The sequence below is a fragment of the Rattus rattus genome, chromosome 7 (assembly GCF_011064425.1).
Source record: "Rattus rattus isolate New Zealand chromosome 7, Rrattus_CSIRO_v1, whole genome shotgun sequence".
NCBI classification, from domain to species: Eukaryota; Metazoa; Chordata; class Mammalia; order Rodentia; family Muridae; genus Rattus; species Rattus rattus.
Genome location: NC_046160.1, coordinates 93,251,245 through 93,278,611, shown reverse-complemented (window position 1 = coordinate 93,278,611; position 27,367 = coordinate 93,251,245). Strand labels below are relative to the sequence as shown.

Sequence of the window (27,367 nt, the reverse complement as noted above, 5' to 3'; positions counted from 1 at the left end):
GCAACAGGGCTGGCACGCCAGGCCCTCCCTGCACAGCCGCCCTTCCTCACTTAACTACAACCCCCAGCATGCACTGCAGGACCGGCGGGCCCGAATGAGGCGTCCGAAGCGCCCGTCCCGCGGGCTCCCTTGGGCTCTTCGCTTTGGTACCTCCCCTGTGCCCACTGCCTGTCTCCAGGTTGGAGACAGCAGCTCGCCTTGGCGCCAGGCCGCGCCCCTATAGTAGCCGGGTGTCGTCCCCGCCCCGCTTTCTGTCAGGCTTTGGCGCTCGCACAGTGACAACAGGGGGGAGGGCGTCCGGCTCGGAGGACCCCGGAAACGCCTGATTCCGGGAGGCCGAGGTGCGGCAGCGGTGATGGCTTTGGGGCCGGGTAGCTGATTGCTGAGGTGGGAGTGGGCCCAGCGCCCGGAGTCTCAGTGGCCGCAGCTCACGAGCAACCTGCACTATGGCCACTTCCGCCGCCTCCTCCGAGCATTTCGAGAAGCTGCACGAGATCTTCCGCGGCCTCCTTGAAGATCTACAAGGGGTGCCGGAGCGGCTGCTGGGGACCGCGGGGACCGGTGAGGCGGGGGCGGGACCAGACCGGTAGAACTCCGCAGGGTGCGGGATCCCAAACGCGATCCCGGGCTCACGGCTTCCCACTCGGGCACGCCCCCTGCTGCTGTCCAGCCCCGGGCGCCCAGGGTCTGCAGTCTCTTGTGACATGGGGCGTGCAATGGGCTCGACATTAGGATGTCGTCTCCTAGCGAGCCTCCCACGTCCTAGCCCCCAAATTCTTAGTTCTCCTCCTCTCCCAGCAGCATAGGGCGTTCTTAAATCTACGGTCCTGTGTTTCGTTAAGACGACTTTTTTATTAAAAAAAAAAAAAAAAACAACTTAATTTGGGGTTGGGGATGTAGGAATTTGGTTGGTAGGCAATGAAAATTTAAAAATAGTTGTAAAGCTTATAGGTAAGACAGTGGTGGGAGGTGAGGGGAGTAAAACAGCCACATTAAAGAGGAACCTGAATGTCTCACATTAAGATTTTTGACGTAATAGGGTAAATCAGTAAGGAACATAAGCAGCTGAGTAATGTGGATTTCATTTTAGAAGCAAGGCGGCGGATAGCTGGATAGAGGATGTGAGAATGGCTATAAGAGACTGTGTTAGGAGCTTCCGTGACAGTTGACTAGGTAAGCATGGGAATCTGGAGAGTGAGCATTAAATCTAACAGGTGGTTCCGAGGCAGAGATTTATGAGATTGGTGGATGTGAGTAGGAAGAAAGATTGAAGAGGGTCCGTGTTTTCTCACGTGATCAGTTGAGTGAATGAACTTAAATAAGAGGCGCAAACTCGTTTGAGCTGTAGATGAGAATGCCTACCTGTAGATTAGAGATAACAGTGTATTCTGTACCAAGCATGACAAAATATTTTTCTGCCATCAAAAACATTATGAAGAATTTATTAATCTAGTAAATACAGTAAAAATTAAGAGATTGACAGTAGTGAACACTTTTAATCCCAGCACTTGGGAGGTACAAATAGGAGAATCTCTGTGAGATCAAGGCCAGCCTGGTGTACACAGCAACACAGAGATTTCCAGACCAGCTAGATTTTACATCTTGAGACTCTATTTAAAAAGAGAGAGATTCTAGAGCCAGAAGTTACATATACCTTTTATTAGTTATGTGATCTTGCAAGTTATTTTAACCAAACTAGTTTCCACTATAAAGTAAAACATAGCATCTAACTGAATGGGGTTTTTGTGGAGAGTAAATGAAATATGTAAAGCTCTTTAAAATTAGTCTGACAATAGTAAGAGCTACCAGCTATTATTAATATGTTTGCTATTTTATTTAGAAATATTAGCTCTCTATACAGTTATTCTTAGGATGCCCTTTTCATTTGTTTGTTTTTGCTTTTGGGTTTGTGTTTGTTTTCCAAGACAAGGTTTCTCTTGTGTATACCAGGCTGGCCTCAAACTCAGAGATCCTCCTGCCTCTGCCTCCCAAGTGAGAGCCAGTAAACTGGAAATGAAATAGTATTTTTGTTTGCTTGTTTAGCATATGACCTAAACTCCCAGGAACAGTACCCAGCACATCCTAGGTATCTGATAAATATTTGCTAGATATGTCTGGGGTGGTGGTGCATGCCTTTAGTCCTAGCACTTAAGAGGCAGAGGCAGGAAATCTCAGTGAGTTCAAGGCCAGCCTAGAGTATACAGTGAGACCCTGTTTCAAAAAAAATATACTACATATTGTATTTGTTAAATTACTGTAAAAACCATTTTTGGTTGCTAAAGGTACTATGCGTTCTTAGAAGAAAATAGCTGGGTATTGAAGCAGAATAATTTAGTTCTCTCCCTTTTATTCACATTCATTACTCTTCAAATTGATGTGTACACTGGTTAAAACACCCAAAGTGAAAGAGAGACTTATTTCCTCAAGGTATAGTCTGTATTCTTGTGGCCCTTGAGGGATCGCTGCCACAGTTTGTCCTAATTTAGGAGGTTTGTGGCAGTAACAGTCTTACCATGTATGGAAATCATTAGACTTTTATAGTCTTCATCACCTACATCTGGAATCTCTTATCTTGACGTTGCATCTTCTGAAGAGATTTCTCAAAAGCCTCAGAAGTGATAGAATTTTGTCATCTGATTAATATGTTAAGTGCTTATGGTTATTGTTTTAAGTTTTGGTTTTGTGGTACCTGTAGACATGTGTCCTTGTGATAAGGTTATTGATAGTTTTCCATTTTAGTTTGCGTGAAGTCCAGTATGGATGCCTGAGACCTCAGTTTTGTTGTTGTTGTTGTGTGTGTGTGGAGCTTAGAGGAGGACAGCTTATGCTTTCTTGTTCCATTGCATGGCTCTAGGTCATCAGTCTGCGGCAATTTACCTGGTAAGTCAGCCAGCCAGCCCTGAGACGCTGTGTTTTTAGAGCTAGGAAGGAAACGTGAAGCGCCATGCAAGTCAGGCTGGTAAACACTAATCTCTCACAGGTTACAGAATTTCAATTACTTCCACCCTGTATTCTCTGGTGAACTGTGTTTTGTTCCAGGTCTATGGATTTGCTTTGAGAATCAATGGTAGTTCCTAATATTTGAAAGTTCACAGTGTCTGGTGCTTGCAAAGTGCCCTCTCTAGTCAGCATTACTGCATTGCACTTACAAAGGAAACAGGTTGAGAGAGCTGTGTTTTTGTTGTTTGTCTTCAGATGACATGAGTACACTGTGAGTCTACAGAAATGCCACAATAGGGTGCTAAAGCAATTGAACCTTGTGTTTTAAAGCTCTTGGTGAAACTGAAGTTTTCTCACTGTCTGATGAGTTAATATTCCATAAGAAGAGGGCGCCAACCTTAATGGTACATTAATTTGAGCTCCTATGGCCTTAGGGAAGGCACCTGTCCAGGTTAGTTGTTTCTTCTTCTTCTTCTTCTTCTTCTTCTTCTTCTTCTTCTTCTTCTTCTTCTTCTTCTTCTTCTTCTTCTTCTTCTTCTTCTTCTTCTTCTTCTTCTTCTTCTTCTTTTTTAGATTTATTTATTTATTTTATGTATATGAGTACCCTGTAGCTATTTTCAGATACACTAGAAGAGGGCATCAGATCCCATTACAGATGGTTGTGAGCCACCATGTGGTTGCTGGGAATTGAACTCAGGTCCTCTAGAAGAGCAGTCAATGCTCTTAACCTCTAAGCTATCTCTCCAGTCTCTTACATTCTAGTTTCTACAGCTATAAAACAAAGTTGATAATTTCTGAGAAGTCTCGCAGCTCTAATGTTGATTGGTGTGTGAGACTGAAGCATTAAAGAAACAGCTAGTGACCCCTCGGTTTAGTAGAGACAAGCCTCTTTTTATTTCTGAATATTTGCTTTCCTAACATCTATTTTTCTAGATGTTTTTCTGTCCTTGCGGGCTTTGGCAGAGGGCAGCAACAGCTGGTCTATATCATGGTGGGGGTGTTAGGTCCTTCCAGCCTCACAAGACTGATTCCTGACTATCTTGCTATGCGTCTCACCAATGCCTGGGTATTGCAGCTTGGCATAGCGCTTTTGGGACGCACATAAGGATCAATACACTTGCTTTGAAAATGTCTCCAGTGGTAGTAGCCTTTATGATGTTTGGGACTTTTTTTTTTTAGATTGATTTATTTCATGTATGTGGGTACACTGTTGCTGACTTAAGACACACCAGACACAGACCCCATTAAAGATGGTTGTGAGCCAGCATGTGGTTGCTGGGAATTGAACTCAGGACCTCTGGAAGAGCAGTCAGTGCTCTTAACCACTGAGCCATCTCTCCAGCCCTGTTTGGAACTTCTTAATGGCTTTGTCCTTGGGCATGAACCAAGTGCAGTTCATACAGTATGTTGCCTGCACATGGCTACAGCCTTGTTTCTTCTTCTTTTCTTTCTTTTTTTCTTTTTTTTTGGTTGTGTTGGAGCCAAGACTGGAAAGAGCCCTCTCTAGGTTCTTCAGCAGAAGGAATGGTTTCTTAGGCTTTTCCTTTGTTTTAAATGTAGGACTCCATAAAGGAGCTCAAAGGTGAAGTTCTATTTTGAAAGGTAATAAATAACTGCGACACAGGAAAGTTGGTGAAAACAAACTGCTCCCTCCCACCCCCCACTGCTTTCACTTGAATTGCTTTTCTTGAATTGTTCTAGAATCCACCTCTTTAAGTGTAGCTTTTCAGATCAGTTAACAATGGAAGATAAAGAATGACACTGTTGTAGAAAAATCTGAGGTAGGAAAAGGGATGCAGGCGTGTATACAGTACTGCTGCACACTTCCTAGTTTAGGCCAGGAAGAGGGTGTACCTGAGTTTGGAGATACGCTCCATTGTAGGAGTAGTGACACTCAGCTCTCGGGAGAGTAGCCATTCTTGACTGCACATGGCGCTTTTCCATTCTTGGTGACTAAGAGCCCAGCCCCTCAGGGACAGTCACAGATGTTTGCTGTCCATCTCAGTTACCTCACAGATAGCATATGTGTGCACCCTTTGCTAAACTTGTCCTTTTTTTTTTTTTTTTTTTTAATTAATGGGACCTTGGTTCTTGTTTGTTTTGTTGTTTATTTTGTGTCGTGTAGGAAGTAGTATGAAGAGTCATTTGCAGGGAGTGCCTCGTGTATGTCCAGGGAGTCTCAGACAACTGGGCGGACATAGTAATTAGTGAGTTGGAAGGTGGTGGTAAGAGGCTCAGAAGTTCTGGGTCATCCTTGGCTACCAAGTTAAGTGGTGAGTTTTGAGCTACATGAGACCCCATCTCAAAAGAGGAAAAAATGAGTTAAAAAATATTGTAAGCAGTGGTAACTTTGCAGTAAGTAAGTTATGTGTAGATTTTCACATGCATGTAGATCATTCAGGTGAATATTTTGTTTGTTTTTGAGACAGGGTCTCACTATGTAGCTCTTGCTATCCTAGAACTCAGTAGACCAGGCTGGCCTCAAACTCAAGGATCCGCCCACCTCTGCGTAGAATTAAAGGTGCAAGCTTTTAACCACACCCAGGGAAGGCATGCATCTTTACAGATTCAAATTTTTCACAAATAAAGCTGATGGCTGCTTGTCAGATATGAAGGAATGACCTGCTTTGTGTTATAGCCAGAGAAATGAAAAGTACCCATGCTTTTCTATCAAGGGAGGTTCAGCAGTGGTGTCTGAACCAAATCCCCTGACCAACCAGGGCTCTTCCCTCCACAAAGGTTTACCAGGTGACAGACAGCATTCCACATTCCTTAGTCATTTTTACTATGTCAGGTGCCATTTTTCCTCTCAAAAATTCTCCCTTTATCAGTGTATTCTTGTAAAATATATGTGTCTGATGCAGTTAGCTTTAAAGGAAATTATATTTTAAGTGGAAAATCTTCATATTATAAATGATCAAAAGAAACATAGTAAAGATGAAATATTTGTCTTGATATTATTGCTTTGAAACTGAAGCTTTTTCTCTTACTATCCTGCTAAAAGGGAAGATAAGTAATTTCTATTAAAGACAAAACCAGCCAGGAATGGTTGTACTTACTATAATTCTAGCATTTGTGAGATTAAGGCAGGAGGATTTGAAGGCAGCCTGGCCAACACAGTGAGAGCCTGCTTAAACAGACAGACAGACAAGTGCAGCAGTTTAGATGACAGGGAAGGACTGAAAGAAAAACGAGTCTCGTGGGTAAGTCATTATCCCTGCCACCATAGAGGAGAGAGGTGTATCACACCAGTGAGCAGTCATGGTGGAGTCAAGGTTGAGCTTGATGTGCCTAACAGTGGTGGTTATGGATTCACTGTAGAAAATAGTGTTGATTCATATTGATGAGTGCCTGCCCTCCATTAGGTTAGGGAGGAGAAGGTTAAGAATGATTGTTAGTTTAAACCTTTAGTAGGAATGTTGTTGGCTTTAGAACCAAATAATTGTTATGCTTGGCTTTGTCCTCCGCAGGAGTATTTCCCTGGATACTAAATGCCAACACGGTAGGCACCCTTCAGGCACAGTGAAAGCAAGTCTCCAAACATAGTTAGGCTTCTAGGGGTAGTTAAGTGTTATACCCCACCCAGGAAGAATGGGAAGGTTGTTCTAATCAAAGGGAATGCCTCTACAAATTACAGAAGCAGTAATAAGTGTTTGAAATGCACTGTCTTTTCTAGAGGAGAAGAAGAAGCTGGTCAGAGACTTTGATGAAAAGCAGCAGGAAGCAAATGAAACGGTGAGGACAGGGAGCAAGTACTTGTTTCTTGTATTTGGTTTTGATCTTTTCTAGAAATACTGACTTCATAACAGGTAACCTTTCCCTGTCTTCTGGTCTTGATTTTGACTGTTTCTAACTCTTAGGTTCTCTTTTGTTATTGTGATAAAATACTCTGACGAAAGCCACTCAGGGAAGAGTTCATGTGGTAGAGAAGTGAAAGCAGTAGAAACTTGAAGCAGTTGGTCACATCACAGGAAGTGATGGTGAATGCATACCACTAACCATTGCACTTATTAAATGAGGCTAACTGGTGGGTGTGGGTGTTGAGTGGGCTTAAGAAACACAAATAGGTAGTTTTTTAGATTTCTGAAGTACAAGCCTTTGCTGACACATTCCTAATATGAGTAGTAGGGGCATTCTCATACCTTTCCTGAAGCTGCCCATTGAGATCGATTACTGACCTTTGTTAAACTTAGTAGCACAGAAGATGAATAATTCACAGGGCATGCATACGTGTATGTGCATACTTATTTGCATTGTTAGGTATAGAGCCTAGGTCTTTATGCATGCTTAGTATTGGTAGGTAGGCACATTACCACATTTCACTTGTGAAAGTACATGTGTATATGTGGCTGCACATGCATGTGATCTCCTTCGAGTTCCACAGATTTCCTCACTGCATGCTACCATCCCCAGTGTTATTTACACGGTTCTGGACATCCAATTTAGGTCCTCATATTTGCAGGGCAAGCACAATACTGTCTCTCCATCCTGCCACATGCTCACTTGAATGAATGTCTGCTAGAACATTATTTCAGGCACTTAAGGTGGATCTGCCACAAAAATATACTTGTTCTTTTGGATTCCTTTGTCCAGGTTAGGGGACAACCAGGCTGTCTACTTACCCCTTTCTGCCTTTCCAGTTGGCAGAGATGGAGGAAGAACTACGATATGCACCCCTGACTTTTCGTAACCCCATGATGTCTAAGCTTCGAAATTACCGGAAGGACCTTGCTAAACTCCACCGTGAGGTGAGAAGTACACCTTTGACAGCCACACCTGGAGGCCGAGGAGACCTGAAGTTTGGCACATATACCTTAGAGAATGAGCATTTGGTAAGTGTTAGTTACTCCTCCTTAAGGGCCTGTGGTACAAGAACTAGACAGTTTATGTTATCAATGTATACTGAGTCTCAGGTTTTTGTTTTCTTACCCCTGACCTCTTTCCTGCATCTAGTCACTGTTCTACCCTCTGGTTGCTGCTCTTTTTAACTCCAATCTGCCTAGACTTCTTTGTGAGCTTAGAAAGACAGACAGATAGACAGACAGAACAGTACTTTGTTTCTACCAAACCTAGAAACTGTTCCAAGCTAGACTTTTATTTTGACTTCTTGATCTAATTTCCTTTCTTCTTGAACTTTTCTTTTTTCATATAAATTAGAATCATTTTCTTGGGTATACTCCCAACATTCAGTTAGATTTTAAGTTTTTGTTTTGTTTTTGAGATAGAGTCTGGTTTCTCAAGTAATTACCTCATCACGATTCCCGAGCAGCTGTGGGTCAGTTAGGTTTTTAATTAATCACAGTATTTTACAACATTAATCCAAGCTTTCTGTTAACTTAATATCAAGAAGGCCCTAAAACTGGTGGAGAAACACAGAGTACTTCTCAGTAGGGCCATTCAGACACCTAGTCTTGTAAAGTCAGCTAGAATGCTTCTAAACAAATGACTCTGACATAATATTTTACTTCAAGAACCCATATCTTGAAACCATCAGAGAAGGAATAAAGTAAAAACTCCCGAAGGTTAAATTTAGTGTGCTTTTGGATTATAGTCCACAAAGAACAAAATTGACAGAATTTGTAAAAGAAATGGAAAGGGAGGGGGTTGGGGATTTAGCTCAGTGGTAGAGCGCTTGCCTAGGAAGCGCAAGGCCCTGGGTTCAGTCCCCAGCTCCAAAAAAAAAAAAAAAAAAAAAAAGACAAAAAAAAAAAGAAATGGAAAGGGACCCAGCACTGTGAAATTAACATCTATAGAAGGGCTAGCAGTAGAGTTTAAGTGCCACTTCGTGTGTTTTCATTAGAGTGTGAGAAACAAATTCTGCTGACTTAGCATTGCTGATGTTTAAGCACATCATTTGGAGAGGAATGTAAAACGTTGACATGGAGACAGGTGGCAGCCAAGGTAAGAGGCTGGGAACCCCAGAATCATGGTGTAGGCCTGGGATGCCACACAGTGAGGAGTTCAAGAAGTTCCAGATGAGGCTTCTGTCAGTGCTACCACACAGGACTTTGGAAGCATCCCTTGGAGGCCCCAGAGGCCTCTTGGACAAGCTGCTCAGCTTCTGTCTCGAAGCTTGGCGCTCACAGTGATTGTCCTCACAACTTAGAGACTGGATGGAAAGCAGCTGCAAATGGTCGCTACCCACATCAGAATCCGTGGCAGCTGCAACCAATGTTCCTCCTCAGATGGCAGCCAGACCAGCACATTTTGTGTGCCAGCGTAGGCAAGCGCTCATTGCCGGGCTCACAGACATTATGGGATGCTGGTTGCCTTGTTTGGCAAAGTGCTGACTGAAGAACTTTGTGCAGAGACCACCAATCCAGGCAAGGTCAGGGAGCTCTCAGCTTTGCTCCAGCCTAGAGCCTGACCTACGGACACTTGCTCAAGTCCCCGAGGTGTGCACAGCCCTACTTGGTAGGTAACCTGGAGCAGAGCCGAATTATCTTCCCTAGCAATGGCCCCTATATTGAGTTCCTGAATTTTATACACAATTTTTGAGGAGAAAAACAAAACAATTTTGAAATGGATACCTGTGAGGACACTTGTGAAGGAAGGCTGAAAAGGCAAATAGAATTTGTTAAAACGGAGACTTAAAAACCACTCATAAATTTTTTTTTTTTTGGCTAATTTCCCCCTCAAAAAAAAAAGAGGATTGACAAGTCCAAACATTTGCTTTAAATTTATTAATTTAAAAACACAATAAGTCAACTTGAAAGGATTGTTACCGTGATGCTAAGACTGGCCTCAAATGCCCAGTCGAGCCTCCTGACTCAGCAGCCTGAGTATGTGGAACCATAAGGCACTTAGCACCTCACCCAAGTCCATGGTGAGTGTAGATAACACGGATACCTTCACAGGATTATCCCATGTCTGTCGGAGGTTGATTTATGGGATGTTACCTTTCCTTGCTCTTTCTTTAGCTTAATCATTTAAAACTCTGTGTATTTTGTATAGAAACCTTTTTTTTTCTTTCAGCTAATTGTGGGTTTTTACAAAGACCTATTTTTATGTGTGTAGGTGTTCGACTACATGTTCACCATGTGCATGCAGTTCTCACAGAGGCGAGGTGAGACTATTGACCCCTTGAACCTGGAGTTCCAGATGGTTGTGAGCCAGTGTGTGGGTGCTGGGAATTAAACCCAGGTTCTCTGGAAGACAACCAGGGCTAATCACGGAGCCATTGCTCCAGCCCTCCTTTATTACATTATTTATTTTGTATGTGCATATATATATGTGCGTAAGCACATGTGTTGAAGTCAAAGGACCACATGCAGGAGTCCCCATAACTGAACTCAGGTCTTCAGACTTGGTACTGAGCCTTCTCATCAGCACCATTTTTGCTGGACTGAACCTCTCTATATGGACCTGGCCTCATAGCTAGAGCTGTCCTCCCACATCTGCCTCCTAGGTGTTAAGATTACAGGCGAGGACCACACACATGGGTTTGACCCTTGGTGGTTTCTTTATTTACTGGTCTGTAAACATTCTAAGAATCTAATTTAAGAAAAAATTTTTGAGAGTATATAGTTATATAGTTCTTGAACTCCCTGTTGTAGCTCAGACTAGTCTTGAACTCACAAAAATCCTTTTGCCTCTGCCTCTCTGTGGGTGCTGGGATTAAACTTGTGCACCACCAACCCGGCCCAAGAGGCTATTTTTTTTTTTTTTTTTTTTTTTTTTTTTTTTTTGGTTTCTCTATGTAGCCCGACTATCCTGGAGCTCAGATCTGCCTGCCTCTGCCTCTGCCTCCTCAGTGCTCGACTTCAGAATCTCATTGCTGATGAGATCTTCTGCCATTTGTCACCTGCTCTGTAGTAAATTCTGAGCTGAACCCCTGTCCATCACTACTCATTCTGTCCTGACCTAGGCTGCTTTTGTTGTCATGCTGTGTTTAGAGAGAGAAAATTTCAGTGAAGAGTAAGAGTTCATGGGCTAGAGAGATGGCTCAGCAGTTAAGAGCACTGACTGCTCTTCCAGAGGTCCTGAGTTCAATTCCCAGCAACCACGTGGTGGCTCACAACCATCTGTAATGGAGATCTGGTGCCCTCTTCTGGTGTGTCTGAAGACAGCTACAGTGTGCTCACATACATAAAATAAATAAATAATTCTTTAAAAAAAAAATTAAAAAAAAGAGTTCTTGGTTGGGGATTTAGCTCAGTGGTAGAGTGCTTGTCTAGCAAGCTCAAGGCCCTGGGTTTGGTCCCCAGCTCCGGGGGGAAAAAAAAAAGAGTAAGAGTTCTTGGGAAGCTAGGGAAGCTCGCGTGAGGTCCAGACTCTCCCTTCCCTGTGAACGATCACCAGCATGGTGATAACTTGAGGTGCTGTTGGGCATGAGCCACTCGTGGCCATGGAAGATTTTTAAGAATGCACCAATGTCTCTAGCTCTTAATGACTTCTGAGCTGAGAAAGAATACGTTATTTATGGTCTCCATCAGCACCAGCCAAGCAGGAACCTGAGTGAATTAGTGAGTTTCTAGCGTTTTGGAAGCTCTTGTTTACTTGTGGCACAGTTGAAGCGTAAGGCAAGCCAGGCATGATGGCACACATTTACAGTCCCAGCATGTGGACATTGAGCCAGGACAGTCATGACTTTGAATCCAACTTCAGTTACAGTGAGGCTGCCTTAAAAAACAAAAATGAATAAATCCTAAGCAGAGAGTTTTAAAGGTACAAGCTAATTGCATTATTAGGTCATTTTTGCACACACTACCACCTTCTCACTCAGTCTGGATGCTGACTGAAGTTGCTAATAGCCAGTTACATGTTAATGGATTTTAACTGGTTCACAGGGGAAATGCTCCAATTCTTTTTCATTATTTTTTCAGAAGTTTAATGGGAAGTGGAATCTGCCTGCTTTAATCTGTGACCTTGAACAGGGTCTTATTTTTCATTAGAATTTTTGATTCAATTTTAAAAGCACTGCTGACCAGCTCTTCAGTCAGCTTTGGATTGAAAATGTTTTTTTAAAATATTACATCTATCCAGGCATGGTAGCACCTAGCTTTTCATCCTAGCACGTGGAAGGCAGAGACAGATGGATCTCTGGGAGTTGAAGCCAGGCTGGTGTACATAGTAAGTTCTAGGTTAGCCAGGACTACACAGTAGGACCCTGTCTCAAAAAATTCCAATTCTGAAGGATCCAATACACTCTTCTGGTACCCATATACCCATAAATCTTTACAAATGTTTTTATTTGCTAAATATCTATTGATGTTCTTGCCATGATTCTCTTGAACAATAAATATACATAATATTTACCTTTTCTCGGGTATCAGTAATCTAAAGATGATTTAATGTATTAGGAGGATATGTACATGTTATATGCAGACTACTCTTTTACACATAGGACCTCAGCAGGAGTGCCCTAGAATTAGTGCCCTGCAGACAGAAAGGAAAAGCTAGGGAAATGATGGTTTACTGTATCCTTGTACATAAGAAGAAAGCCACGAGGAATAACTGACAATAAATTTATAACGGAAGTAGCCTAACATTTTTCTTCCTTACTGCTATCAGAATCGGCTGCAGTCTCAAAGAGCATTACTTCTGCAAGGCACTGAAAGCCTGAACCGAGCCACCCAAAGCATTGAGCGTTCTCATCGGATTGCCGCAGAAACTGATCAAATTGGTTCAGAAATAATAGAAGAGTTGGGGGAGCAACGAGACCAGTTGGAACGTACCAAGAGTAGAGTAAGTCTGGGCAATGTGTAGAGTAGGGGGGTCCTCATACCCAGATACCACACTAAGGCCAGACACTACAGCAGTTCTGACTTCTGGGAATAACAACCTGCCTCCCCTTTTCACAAGTTTTAAATTCCTCGGCTGAAAGATTCCCCATTAGAATTAATTGTACAGAGCTAAGGGAGATGGGTTTGTCAATAAAGATCAATACAGATGCTCATGGCTTTGTAACCCCAGAGTTTGGGGGTGAGGATTAGAAATAGTTGGATCTTTGGAACTTGTTGGCCAGCCAGTATTTTAAGAAATCCTTTCTTAATAAGGTGGTGTAACTGGTCTTTTGCTATTTTGTGGGTTTTTCTTCTACCCTTTTCCACCCTTTCAACCCCCTAACACTAGATAGGAAAGAAAAAAGAAAAGAAAGGGGGTGATGTTATAGTTAGGCTACTTCCTGCTGATTAGGGGGGTTGTTTCTTGTGGCAAGTTTGATCTTCATCAAGATATCTAATTTCTTCTCAACTCTTTGTGCATAACTTCTTGAGAAATCATGACCAGCAACCACCAACAACCAACCAACAAAAGCCAACCCATCCTGCTTCTTGGGACTCTAGCATTTATATGCCCTCTAAAAAGTCCCCAGAATTCCAAATATCTCACAATCACAGACTATCACACCCCTGCACAAAGCAATCAAAGTCAGCTGCTGTGAACAACCTGAAGTATCCCTATATCCCATACCTGGGACTAAAACAAAAGCGTATTCCTATACTTCTGTGGGGTGTTTTTAAGATTTATTTTTATTTTATGTGCATTGCTGTTTTGACTACATATATTATAAGTCTGTGTTAGGGTATCAGATCCCCTGGAACTAAAATTATAGACCTTTTTAATGCCCATGTTCAAATTGTATAAGTTTTTTTGAAAGGGGGAAGAAGTGATCTGTTGTTTTCTCTTTCAGCTGGTAAACACAAATGAAAACTTAAGCAAAAGCCGAAAGATTCTTCGCTCTATGTCCAGAAAGTAAGTTTCAAAAAACCCACAAATTCTTTTTTTTTTTTTTCTCCTCGGAGCTGAGGACCGAACCCAGGGCCTTGTGCTTGCTAGGCAAGCGCTTTACCACTGAGCTAAATCCCCAACCCCCACAAATTCTTGACATTCAATATATTTCAACTAAGAAATATAGAGAGCTTAGACCAGTAACTTAACAAATGCCCTGGTAAATTACCTTAGTGCTACCCAAGCACTCCTCTAGGCATTCACCAACCGAAGGAGAATATACTTTATATTCTCTATTATATTATAGTTTATATAGTTAAATATCTGAGGATGAGGTCCTTTGTTAAATTCATAGATTGTTCCAACATAAAGTAGTAGAAAACCTGTCTACTGAACAATGTCAATCCCAGTTCCTATCTCTTAGAAGAGACCTAAGGAACTAAGAAGAGTTCTCTGCTCCCTAGAACATGTTTGTAAACACCTGACCTGTGAGCATGGATAGTACTTAGTTCTTGCCTTGCATGGCAGGCCCTTTTGGGACGTCCTCTCTTGTTAGCAAGTATTTAAAAACAACAAAAACAAGAGCAAGCTAGCAGCAGGTCAGGTGGCTGTGGCATGAGCCTGACAGTTGATGAGAGAGAGCCATCCCGAGTTGTCCTCTTACTGCCACAAGTGGACTTGTGAGAGCACACACTTACCTGTGCTCACTAATTTAAAACACTAAAACCAACCTTGAGGTAAGTTGTAACTGCAGTAAAAGCAAGGCCGAAGGGAGGTATGACATTGGGCTAAGCTGGGTACCTACTGTGGCATGTCCTTGGTGCATGAGCAAGCAAGAGCTTCAGCTTCCACAGTAATCCTTCGTAGGATGAGCAGTGGGAGTAGGCTCTCCCCAAACACGAGTAAGTCCTTCTTTACACAAGGAGAAACCCGATGACAGTCTGAAGTACATTGTTTGGAGAGTGACTGCTCAGGTAGTGGAGCAGAGGGAGAAACAGGGAAGAGTAAGAAGGGAGAATTTACAAGACACTGAAGAGCAGTTCTCAGGGGCTTAGTTACTCATCCTAAAAGCAGGACCCACCCATGAGCTTAAACTAACTTTCACACTAAAGAGTGTGCCCCAAACCTTGTTTCCAACATGCACTCATAGCGAATGCATGGCTGATAGGACCATATTTAAACAGCAGGACAACAAGGGGAGGATTTTTTTAGAGTCAAGAAGTCATTCATATGTTTTAGTATTTGTTTCCCACATTTTTGTGATGTAGTCAGTGTTGTCCCTCACAGCTAAGAGCACCATGAATTGTCACTATCCAAAGGGCTCAGTGCTTGCTGCTATGTGGCTGTGTAGACAAGCTGTCTGCCTCACTGTGTAGCATTGGGAACAGCTGGGGTTGCGGTCATGCAGGCTCCTCACGTCTCCCCCTCTGCTTGTCTTTGCAGGGTGATAACCAACAAGCTGCTGCTCTCCGTCATCATCGTGCTGGAGCTGGCCATCCTGGTCGGGCTGGTGTATTACAAGTTCTTCCGACACCACTGAGCTTCCTGCAGGGGAGGCACTGTGGAGTTCTTGACTCTGAATGAATGGTATTAGGGATCTATGTCGCTGCTGTGGGCTAACAGTTCCAGAATGTCTTGTCAGACTATGGGCGGGAGGGCAGTGGAAAACCACATAAATGAAGGAGCAGCAATAAGAGCAAGATGATATACTAAGGTAATAAATGCTGTTTATGACTCCTTCAGACACACGTGTATAATAACAATAGCTTGTAAACTTCAGAAACAAACAAAAACCCAACAGATACATTTACAGTGATAGTATTGTGACCAAAATAGAGAAGGGGACTCTACACTTGTGAGAGTGCACAGATGTTCTCATTAAGGCAATATTGATCCAGACAGCCATTTACTCTTTGTCCCTTTAAATGTCTCCCAACTCTGGAATGCTGTCGTGAAAGGTGCCAGAGTACAGTGTTTCCTAAATTCTCACACATTCTTCTTTTTCTGATTCATGTGGTGAACTAGGAGTAGGAAGGTGGTCATAGGCAATGTGTCCGCCTTCTCTTGTCTGACCAAAACTTGAAGCAATCACATCCACTGCTAGGCTGGCTGTAGCCTTGGCCTCTTCCTCAGAAGTGGCCAAATGAGGATTGACTTCAACAAGATCCAGAGCCGACAGCAACCCTGGAACAGTCAAAGGGAGAAGACCTTAGAACATGCCCGGCTGCTACATTCAGTGAGGGCTGTCCCACCTCCTAAAAACAGGTCATTTTCCAACATTAAGTGATCTACTGTTAGCGCCCTCTACAGTCCAGGAAGATGGCTCTGTATGTGAAGGAGCTTCAGCCATGCCTAATCACCTGCGTTTGATCTTTGGACCCCACATGGTATTAAGAGAGACAGACTAGCAAGTTGTCCAGTGACCTCCACATGTACTCACCACTCCACAGACACAAAACCAACTTTAACAACAAAAACACCAGGGCAGTGATGGTACACACTTTTAATCCCAGCGTTCAGAAGGCAGAAGGCCAGCCTGGTCTACAAAGTAAGTTCTAGGACAGCTCAGACTACCCAGAGAAAATGTGTCTCGAAAAACCAAACAAACAAAAACAAGAAAACCTGAGGGGCTAACGAGACTGGCACTTAAGAGCACTTGGTCCTCTGACTGAGGACCCAGGCTAGTTCCTAGCACCCACGTGGTGGTTCACACGTGTCTATTACCCTTAATCCCAAAAGATCCAACACCCACTTCCGATTTTCATGGGCACCAACCATGTATGCACATCCATATATGTGAAAAACATACACATCCATACAAACATTTAAAGAAAGAACGTGTCTCATCCTCTTGACTGTACATTTAAGTTAAAATAACCATGTTAGTACAGAACAGTTATAAAATCTATCCGTGTTCAAACTACTGTAATAAGTAAGCACAGTTGTCAGCATTTCAGGCGCCTTGTCTGTCTGGGGGTTTTATTGGTCCTTTTCCCTCACATCCATCACTATGGGTCTTTATGTACACTAAGCACGTATTTTACCACTGAGCTGCAACCCAGCCCAGCACACCATCATTACGTCGTGTGTGTGTGTGTGTGTGTGTGTGTGTGTGTGTGTGTGTGTGTGTGTGTGTGTGTGTGTGTGCGCGTGCGTGCGTGCGTGCGTGCGTGCGTGTGTCACCTGCCACTGTGTACGTGGAGGGCAGAAGGCAACCTTGAATGTTGGTTTTCATTTCTGCTTTGAGGCAGGGTCTCAAACATGGCAGGAGAGCTGGCCCTCAAGTCCTAGGGATTCTCCTGCCTCCACCTTACCACAGGATTACTGCTGTGTGCTATCTTTGGCAAACTCAGGTCTTCATGTGTGTGCAGCAATTGCTTTACCAAACACTTAGCCATCTTCCTAACTTTACCATTTTGAGACAAGGTCTTGCTATGTAACCCAGGCTAGCCCCAAACTGTCAATCTGCCTGCCCTAGCCTCCTGAATGGCATTTACAGGTTCCATGTATGACATATTTGTCTTTTATCTGACTGGCCCAGCACCTTAGCATTTAGTCAAAGAAAAGGTCCAGCCATATGTTGATTGGTTCAATCTGGATTTCAGTTGCCTAATCTGAGGGTTTGAGTTTGTGCCCAGGTCCTCAGCATTTTCCTTTGTTTAGAGTGGGCTGAGGGAAAGGAAAGAACTCAATCCATAGCTGCCTTCCACTTCTGTCCCTCCGTATCTGGCCTGCTTCTCCAGAGATTTAACTTAACACTTACTCTAGGTTAATCTGTCTCTTAAAGAGTGATCTGAACAAACTAAAACTCAATAACACAAGTGTCTAAGGATATTTAGGCTGGCTGTAAAGTCACATAGGTGTATCCTAATACCCAATCGTTCGTTTATGTTACATTCTGGCACATGACAAACTGACAAGTGATGCATAGTTGAGTGTACTGTACTAAACTACAGTAACCAAGGGTGCTAACACTGTCCCCATTTCCTGCACAGGAGCCCGTGTCCCTAGTGAGTTGTGTCTCACTCCCAGTGGTTGAACCTAGCATCTCTAGCATATCCTACGTAGTGATCAAGAGGGTTTGCACCATCAAAAATGTATGTTTCCTATGGTGCCTACAGGTTAGTTTAAGCCAATTGCTGTCTTTGTTGACAATGTCACGTCAACAAAACAGGGAAAACAAAAGATACACCACTGCCACAAAGGTTATTAGCCTCTCTTGAATGAAGCAACAGAAATGTTGAACTTCTAAGTTCGCTGTTAACTGAAAGACCATGGCGATATTCATGTTTGTGGGTCTAAGAATACGTCTGTCTTCCTACAGGCAGATGTAATAGGCAGTTCTCTCCTAAGGTTATAGCAGACTCTAAGGATCTATTTCTTTTCTAGCTAGTTAAGGATTCCTTATATAGCTGGTGAGATGGCTCAGAGGGTAAGGGCTTCTGCTGCTAATCTGACAACCTGAATTCTATTTTCAGGACTGACACAGTAGGGGAGGTGACTACTACGAGTTGTCTTCTATACACACACACACATATGCATACACACACTAAATATTTCCTAAAGGTTTCTTGTCTGTTGTGAGGTGTGCATCTTTAACCCCATCAACTTTGGAGGCAGAGACTGGACCTGAGTTAAAGGGTAGCCAGGTCTAAGTGAGACCCTGTGAAAACAAAAGAGAATTCCTTGTAGGTCTTAGCCCTTGAATCTTGGGGTTGTTTGCGTCTGTCTCCTAGTTTCATGAAATGATTGGGGCTGTATCACGTGGCCGTTACTCTTCATAATCTAGAATTCACCTTAATCACGACCTTAGTGACCTTCATCAGCCATTTCTCTAACAGTACCGTCAAGCTCCAGTAGGTGGCTTATCTCTGATTAAAAAGAAAAAAAAAAAATCCTAAAACTGTCTTCAAGATGGAGACTGGGGAGCTAGCTCTGCCAGTAGAGCACTTGTCTAAGCGTGAGGACCTGAGCAAACCACAGACCCTATATAAAAAGCCAGGCATGATCCATGTGATTGCCATTCCAGTGTTAGGGACGCAGAGCTCAGAGCTCATGGCTAGTCGACTTGCCCCGCCATTGAGTTGCATACACCTAAGAGATGAATGGCACCTTATTTTTCAAGAAACACTCTTAAAAGCTGGACATGGTGGTGCACGTCTGTACTCAGCACCCGGGAGATAAAAAGCAGGATACGGGATTCAAAGTCATCCCCTCCTTAACTACATGAGTTTCAAGTCCATTTTAACTACACAAGACCTTGTCTCAAAAAAAAAAAAAAAAAAAAAAAAAAAAGATTTGAGACAAGCTTAACTCCAAATAATTAAGTAATTTCCAACTGCTGGTAAAGCAACAACTCCTTACAATTAGAGAAAGTGAGCTACTTGGCTTGTTTTTTTTTTTTTTTTTTTTTTTTTTTTTTTTTGGTTCTTTTTTTCGGAGCTGGGGACCGAACCCAGGGCCTTGCGCTTCCTAGGTAAGCGCTCTACCACTGAGCTAAATCCCCAGCCCCTTGGCTTGTTTTCTTAATCTGCCTTTAGGCAGCTTAGACACAGGAAATGCATGTTTGACATTCTGTTCCGTATACTAAGTTTACTAAGTGCGCGAGTGACATAATTTCCTGCGCGGTGTTAGCATATTTTGGCCCCGATCCAAAGATGCCTCTAAGTATCTATCTATACCCTCTGTTAGCCATTTGATTGTGGGCTCTACAAGTTTAACCCAAAACAGAGTGACACAGAAAAGATCCGCTGCACAGAGATTTCGGCATGTTCCGTATCCGTCCACAGTGAGCAGGCTGCAGACCTGGCTACATACCTGTGCTATGTATTTCTTCAGTAATGTACAGTCCTTCTCTGTAAGTCAGTCCCCCTACCACAGGGGTTCCTGTGGCTGGAGCCAGTTTAGGGTCAAATGCATCTATGTCAAAGCTCAGGTGGATCGGCCTCTTCCTCCTGGCCGGGAAAGGACGAGAGACTAGGTTACGCTTGCAGCCTTCACTCGTGGAACGCTTTACTTCCGTCATACACTGAGTTAGCTTCATTACGTGATAGTTGTTGAATGAACATAATAATCCAGTTTTATGCCTGCAAATTTATCTTCCCATTCTATCTTGAGTGCAGGTATCCCATGACTAAAACTAACTTCAACATCCTTGTGGCAGATAACTAACTTCTTGGCAGCTTAGAGAATGACGAGATGGCAGTTCTGATATTGACCACCCAGAAGCAAAGCCCCCATTGTTGGGAAAAGGAGCCTAACTAGCATGTAGTTTTATGATCAATAAAGAACTCAGATGAAGCAATAACGAGGTTAGGAAGAACAGCACTACTGGAACACTCATGAAGGCTTCTCATCAAAAGATATAAAATCGAAAACAGTTTATAAGAAGCAGGATGGGTCACTGACTTAGCCCCTCCCAAATCTAGAAAAATATGATTTATGATTGATACTATGACTTTCTGAACTATTTGAAAATACATGTACATGTTTTAATTTTACTTGAGACGTGAAATTACTATGCTCAATGTGTGGGCTTAAGTGTGCTGCTCTCCCATAACTTGCCCTGCTTCCTCCTGACACCTAGAAGAATAGACATTTATGTCATTTCTTACTTGCCAATCAGCCGATCAAATGTCTGTTCCATGACCTTCTGGATACCAAGTCGATCAATATCTCTCATGGAGAAATACTGGATGTCATAACTCTTTAAAATAAAGCTGGTAAGATAAAAGGGAAAAGTCTAGTTTTAAAAGCTTTTAATGTGTATTTAGAGGTTTTGCCTTTATATTGACCTAAAGCAGATAGGCAGGACGGGCCCAGAGCTCACCCCTTCTGCATCGACTTACTGTTCAGCAGGCTCCACATCTCTTAGGCCAATGTATACAATATTTGGGGGAGAGAGGCAAGGTTTGATCCAGGAAAATCCTGGCAGTTGTGGTACCTGTGAAGAGAGAAGTGAAGCAGATCAGTCAGAAATCCTTATTCTCATTAAGATAAGCACATGTGCTCCCAAGAGTGTACTGTCACTCTCCTGTCTACTATGTTTGAGATGACAGAAAGCACCTGCGCTAGGAAGGAAAACTGTCCAGTGGAAATGACAGGTTTCCTGAGAACGTAGAAGCATCCTTTCTAAGATGGTCCTGGTTTCTCATTAACTACTAAGTAGCAGGAATATACTGGTCAGGCCTTCCCACCCTTTTGCTCATTACAGATTGAATCCTTAATCGGGTCTGGCCTAGCTTTAGCTTCTTGGTGAGCACAGAGTCTCATCTGTCTAAGGAAGACTTCCTTGGCTTTTGAAGAGCTCAGAAGAATTTTACCCAGAGGTAAGCATGGTGAGACCTGGCCTCTACATCAATGTGGTTTCAAGTGTGACCTCTTTCCTGAGTCCTGGGACTATGGAAATATCCACGACTACAGTTATCACCTACCACTACAAACTTTATTTCCTAAACGATCGTGCACCCTGCAGAAAACAGAGACCTAGGTATTTTTGAAGCCCTTGCATCCAGTTGACCGCCCAATCCATAATGATATAAATATCAGTAAAAGTGAAAGAGTCATGTAAGTCACACTGAGCCCATCCTTTGTTCAAATCTCAGTTAGAGTCCCAAAGCCCCAGGATTACCGTGCAAGCCATTGGCCTTCTCACTTGGGCCCCCTTACCTTGTCTTGTAGTTCTCTGATGAGAAAGGAAAGAGGCTGCCCATGGATATTTCCAGATACAGTGGTGAGGGGTGTATTAATGTCAGCATGAGCATCAACCCAGATGACACAGAGATCTGGGTGGTGTCGGGCGTGGCCGATAATGGTGCCTATTGCCAGGCTGCAAGGAACAAATATAATAATCCTTAAGGCCCTCTACTTGGCAAGCATGCCCAGGAACAGATAACCCCAGCCAACGGTGCTTACACTCTGTCCCCAGGGCAAAGTCAGGGTCTAGCCCGAGGCTGGGCTACAGGGAGACAAAAGTCCCTTAGTTGTACCTCCCAAAGATTAACTTTTAAGTGAATTAGGAGGAAGTCAGTGTTCCAGTCCTAGGGGACCCAACACCCTCTTCTGGCCTCTGAGGACACTGTACTCATGGTATACAGACAGACATATAGGCAGAACACATATACACATAAAATTCAAAGTTACGGGGAAAAGCAGTGCTGGTGACTGGCTGTCCCTGCAGTGTGACACATGTCATACAGCTCCACATTAATTTGTTCATTAGCACTAGCCCAGAAAAGGAGCTCAAATATTAACATTTGCCCAGTGAATGAAATTTAGTTGTGCAATGGAGTCTTGTCTTTAACAACTTGGAGAATGCTGCCTTTTTTTTTTTTTTTTTTTTTTGGTTTTTTTTTCGAGCTGGGGACCGAACCCAGGGCCTTGCGCTTCCTAGGCAAGCGCTCTACCACTGAGCTAAATCCCCAACCCCGCTGCCTATCTTTTAAATTCTGACTTCCGAGGGATCTGATACATTAGAGGGGTTTGCTGATTGGTGGCCATGGAGTCTTGCATGTTACCCAGGCTGCTTTCTAAGGAGCTCGGGCAGTCCTCCCACTTCAGCTTCCCAGGTAGCTGTGGCTACAGGAATACACCACTACATCCAATTACATTAACTTTCTAGAGATAAAAATTAGGAAGCAGACTTGCAGGTGTAGCTACATGGCCCCACATTTGCCTTAGTTATGTGTGAGGCCCTGAGTTTAATTTCCAGCACCACACACACAATCACAAAGCAGTAAAAGCTTGCATGTAACACTGCTGAAAACCAGGAAAGTGGGGCCATTAGACATTAACGTTACAAGGCAACCCTTACTGAGCTCATGTACACCACTGAACAAATAGTCATTCAAATTACGTATCTCTTCCCTCCGTGCTATAACAGCCTCAGTCTTAGTTTTGAACTGGAGATAGTTTAGTAACCTGGTTGCAGTATATATAGCTGTAGACAAAAAGGAAAACTAAAGGCTGTGGCCTTCACACTGATGAGATCTCCAGTGAGACATTACCAGCAGGGAAAACAAGAACCAAAACAACAAAAACCAAGAACAAGCATTCAGAGATGGGAGGCAAGAGGCCCGCACTCTCCTCTGTTGATTGCACTGAGTGTCCAGTCCTCTCTAGAGAACCCAAGTGTGACCTGAGTTCGTACTCTTCCTGAATTTGTATTCCTAATGAGGAACCTACTTGCTTCTGAAGCTGGAACAAAGGTTTAATTTCTGATCCTTATCTAGAAAGTTCTCCGAGCACCTTAGGGAAAATTGCTAGGCTGAATCAAAAAGAAAAACAAAGTGGATTTGAATGCCAGCTCTGCTACTTCCTGGGTTAGGCCTTGAACAGGCTGTTTAACCTCTGTCCCTCAGAGCTTCGAGCAATAAAGGAGATAAAGCTGTATCTCCCCCCAGGACAGCATTAGGACTGACTAACTGAAGGTATCAATACGTGTTCACGACTACTGCAAAGCCTCTCCCTACTTCACTGTAGCTCACACCAAACTCCCTGGTGGAATCTGGCTACACTAGTCCAGACCCCTCCCTCTGAAATTCTTTAGTATTCAGTATTTTTCAGCCTTTAATTTTTATTATTTATTATTATTACTTATTATTTAATAGATCTCAGTTGAGCATTATCTCATACTTTGACAAAATAATCCACTAAGAGAGACTTAAAGACTGACCATGTCCATGTTCAAGAGAAAATGTGTTCACGTGCCAAGGAAGGATCGCTAACAAATGAGTCAGAAGAAATGCTAATAAAAGCATGCAAATTCAGTCTATGGACGGATCCTACCAGTGCTCCAACACAGCCAGATGAACGTCTTGAGACAGTTTCTCAGAACCTTGTTTAGTTCTTGCATTGAGTGTACATAGTCTCTTTTATGGTGTATTTTTCTCCAAGGAAGGACACTGAAATAAAGCTAATCACTGAGCCCAAAACTTACCTGTGGTCTCCTCCCACGGTGACGCAGCTGTAGCCACCTGACACAGCTCTACTAACCACCTCAGCCAGTTCCTGGTTGGCAATGCCCACTGAGCGAGGATACACGACCAGATTATTGTAGGGATCATCTTTGGGAACGTTAGTAAAACTCAAGTCTCCAAAGTCTTTTAGGTGGCATCCTGCAACAGATGAAGAACAAGAAAATGGCCCGTTTGTGCCATTCCAACATCTACTGAGTGCCTGGGCTACAAGTAATTACTCAGGACAAAGTGGTGACATGTCATACTCACTTTGTCCCACCTCGCTTTGACAGCTCCACATGTCACCTGCTAGCAAGGTAAGCCCTTTTATGAACACCATTTTCCAGAAGCTTCACTAACCTAAGAATCATCAAATAGGTAGCAAGCAAATAGACCTTACATCTCAAAATTATAAGAATTAAAATAAAAAAACTCATTAGGATATAAAAAATTAAATGGTTTTCAGGACAAAAATACATGTGTAGAAATTCTCATGGCCCTGATTTGATACTCAGTAATGCAAGAAAACCTCAATTTTTTTTTCTAGAATAAAAGGTCAGGAGTTAAGGTTGGAGAGATGGCTCAGAGGTTGAGAGCACTTTCTGCTTTTCCAAAAGACCTGAGTCATGTACCCAGCACTCACATTAGCTGTCCATAACTAAAGCTCCAGGAGATCCAGTGCCCTCTCCGGTCTTCTTCAGGCACCATAGCACATAGAGCAGCATATATATACATACATACATACATACACATATATACATATGCATACATACATATGCACATACATATATACATATGCATACATATGCACATACATACACACACACATACACACACATGCAATACGGCTCTTTTAAAAAGTCAGGAGCTGGGAGTGTAACAGTGGTGGAATAGTACCTACACATATACAAAACCCTAATCCCGGCACTTGAGACTTAACGGCAGGAGGATCAGAAGTTGTCTGTCACCTTGGTTACATAAACAAACTCAAGGCCAGCCAAGGCTACAAGACTTGTCCCAAAATAATAACAACTCAATCAGAGGACATAAATCTAACAATTATTTGTTATGGGGGCTCAGGCACTGATCTAAATGCTTATCATAAATTTTTATTTAGGACTCAAAATGAGGCAACGGAAATAATGTTTATTGTATAAATGAAGAAAGATGGAGAAACAGCAGAGAAGGAACCTGCCCACAGTCACACTCCTGCCAGCGGTCACACTGTTGCCCACAGTCACACTCTACTCCTGCCCAGTCCCAAAGTCAAAACCTATAGCTAAGACATCTGGAAGGCATTTGATGTTTGTTACTGTTTTCGCTTTTGTTTGGTGAGATGAGATCTTACTCTGTAGCCCTGACTATCCAGGAACTCATTTTGTAAACCAGGTTGGCCTCAAACTCACAGAGATCCACCTGTCTCTACCTCTGGATTGCTGGGAAACCATACATCTTAACATTCACAAAGGTCAGTTAAAGGTTTGGGTTATGACCACTGTGATTTCATCATGGGTGTAAACTGTACAGTTAGGAGCTTTCCTTTTGAACTCAACTTATTCCACAGCAGCCCTTGGAGAGAGTGTAGAAATGAGAAGTGTTAACACTTCAAATCATAAGGTCCAATAATGACCTGGGATATTAAGGCCAACCCTAATCAACAAAAATGGATATTGGGGGCAAAACTATCCTTTTTCAAAAGATAAACCTCAGCTAAAAAAAATTTATGAACCTTTCAATCAGTTAATAATTATATTAACTGGGGTTGGGGATTTAGCTCAATGGTAGAGCGCTTGCCTAGCAAGCATAAGGCCCTGGGTTTAGTCCCCAGCTCTGAAAAAAAGAAAAAAAAATAATTATATTAACTGCAAAGGAGATCTAGTCAACTAAAGAAAGAAGTACAGCCAAGAAGGAGACAATGACAACAACGTGCTGAAGACACTGAGAATTGTTCTACTCTGTCTGTTGCAGTAAACACAGTGACTAAAATCAACTTGGAAAGGAAAGTATTTGGCGTACACATCTCAGGTCACAGTCTATCACTGAGGGAAGTCAGCAGGAACTCAGTTCTGGAACCTGGAGACAGGAACTAGAGCAGAGACCATGGAAGAATGCTGCTCACTAGCTTGCTCTCCATGACTTACTTGTGTAGAACCCAGGACCACCTGTCAGGGGTAGCAATACCCACTGAGAACTGGGCCCTTCTGTCTCAATCGTCATTCAAGAAAATTCCCACGACTGGGTTCGGTGGTGCATGCCTTTATTCCTAGTACACAGGAGGTAGAAGCCGGTGAGTTCCAAGCCAGCCAGGGATACACAGAGAGACCCTGCCTCAAGAAGAAAAATGCCCCCAGAGACTTGCCTACAAGCCAGTCTAATGGAGACAATTCTTAATCGGTATCTCCCCTTTCCTAGATGACTCTGGCTTGTGTCGAACTGACAGAATAACCAGCCGGCTCAAAAACCAACAGAAAAGTTATCAAATAAAACAGCCGTCCTAAAAGGTTTGTGGGTAGGGGCTCCTGGTGAGATGGCTCATACAGAGGACCTGTGTTTAGTTCCTAGCATCCACATGGGTGACTCAAAACCTCTTTAACTCCAGTTTAAGGTGATCTGACACCCTCCAGCTCTTGCACATACATGGTGTAGATACACAGTAGAAAGTTTGGAGCAGGGCTGAGCACGGTGGCTAATAGAGTAAAGGCTCTTGTCCCCTGCCAGACAACCTAAGTCTGGTTTCTGGTTCCGGAATATGCATGGTAGGTGGGAAGAACCAACTCCTGAAAGTCGTCTTCTGACTTTACACATGTGTACACATGTGCCACTCCACACATGTGCTCACACATACAATGAATGCAAAAAGAATTAAGTTTGAAGATTCACAGACAAAAAGAGAACTTTTTTTCAAGTCTGTGTGGCCGGAGAGGTGGCTAAGAGCACTTGCTGATCTTCCAAAGGAGTTGCCTTCCCAGTACCCACACTGGGGCACTCAGTCTCCTCTAACACCAGCTCTGAGGGACCTGGATTCTCTCCAGTTCCCCAGTCACCTGAACACACTTGGAACACTAGAGGAGGGTGTGAAATTCCCTAGATCTGGAGTTACAAGAAGTTGTGAGGCCAATGCAGATTCTGAACTCCAGTCCTCTGGAACAGTAAAGTGCTCCTAACCACTGAGCATCTCTGCAGAGCAGCTGGACAGATCTCTAATGACCACTGGGCTAGAGTATCTCTGCCTCCTTGTTAACCACAGCAACTTCCTTAAACTACACCAAGTGTGAGGTTCTTAATGTGGCCTAAGAGACTGGGGTAGACCTATTTTTTTTAATACTATAATATTTACTATTAAAGGTACGATGGCTATTCTTGGCTGTCAACTTGTCTACATCTGGAATTAACAAGACCCCAGTGACTTCATGAACCTGTGAGGGAATTTTTCTTAAATATTTTGATGTGGGAAGATCCAATTCTACTTCAGATCTTTGAGGTGGGAAGATCCACCTTTCATCTGGGCCATATCTTCTGCTGGAAGCCTATATGAGGGTATGGGAGAAGGAAGAGTTTGTTCATTCTTTGCCTCCTTGCCTTCGCTTTGCCAGCACATCAGCTCCTTCGCTGCTGTTCAGACCTAGTTCCTCAGGATTCCAGTGTGTACTGAAGACCAGCAGAGACATCCAGCTTCATGGACTGAACAATTACTGAATTCTTGAACCTTCTATTGGTAGACATCCATTGTTGGACTAACTAGACTGTAACCTGTAAGCCATTCTAATAAAATCCCCCCTTTTTTATAAATCCCCTTAATA

The 27,367-nt window shown here is 43.1% G+C and overlaps 2 protein-coding genes across 3 annotated transcripts in view; one reads left to right on the top strand and one right to left on the bottom strand.

Moving 5' to 3' along the window:
• Positions 1-128: 128 nt before the first annotated feature.
• Positions 129-15,357, top strand: Vti1b (vesicle transport through interaction with t-SNAREs 1B). 2 transcript variants are annotated; one of them, XM_032908017.1, is made up of 7 exons: positions 174-561; positions 1,091-1,173; positions 6,617-6,675; positions 7,581-7,772; positions 12,454-12,627; positions 13,574-13,635; positions 15,055-15,357. In XM_032908017.1, exons 4-7 carry the CDS (start codon positions 7,590-7,592, stop codon positions 15,149-15,151), a joined length of 516 nt encoding a protein of 171 aa, XP_032763908.1. In that variant the 5' UTR covers positions 174-561; positions 1,091-1,173; positions 6,617-6,675; positions 7,581-7,589; the 3' UTR covers positions 15,152-15,357. The 2 variants fall into 2 exon arrangements, with proteins under 2 accessions (XP_032763907.1, XP_032763908.1); XM_032908016.1 differs by lacking the exon at positions 1,091-1,173 and having other exon boundaries at positions 129-561.
• Positions 15,319-27,367, bottom strand: part of Arg2 (arginase 2) — a 25,050-nt gene continuing 13,001 nt past the window's right edge. The window contains exons 3-8 of the mRNA XM_032908018.1: positions 23,549-23,726; positions 21,280-21,439; positions 20,460-20,554; positions 20,226-20,330; positions 19,429-19,565; positions 15,319-15,795 (exon numbers count right to left, since the gene is read on the bottom strand). Coding sequence (XP_032763909.1) covers positions 15,590-15,795; positions 19,429-19,565; positions 20,226-20,330; positions 20,460-20,554; positions 21,280-21,439; positions 23,549-23,726 — 881 coding nt within the window. The 3' untranslated portion in view covers positions 15,319-15,589. The remainder of the gene's footprint in view (positions 15,796-19,428; positions 19,566-20,225; positions 20,331-20,459; positions 20,555-21,279; positions 21,440-23,548; positions 23,727-27,367) is intronic.

Coding starts and splice junctions, on each gene's coding strand:
- Vti1b (XM_032908016.1), top strand. CDS start 447: ATGGCCACTTCCGCCGCCTCCTCCGAGCATTTCGAGAAGCTGCACGAG. Junction 562..6,616: donor GCTGGGGACCGCGGGGACCG/GTGAGGCGGGGG, acceptor TGTCTTTTCTAG/AGGAGAAGAAGAAGCTGGTC. Junction 7,773..12,453: donor CCTTAGAGAATGAGCATTTG/GTAAGTGTTAGT, acceptor TACTGCTATCAG/AATCGGCTGCAGTCTCAAAG.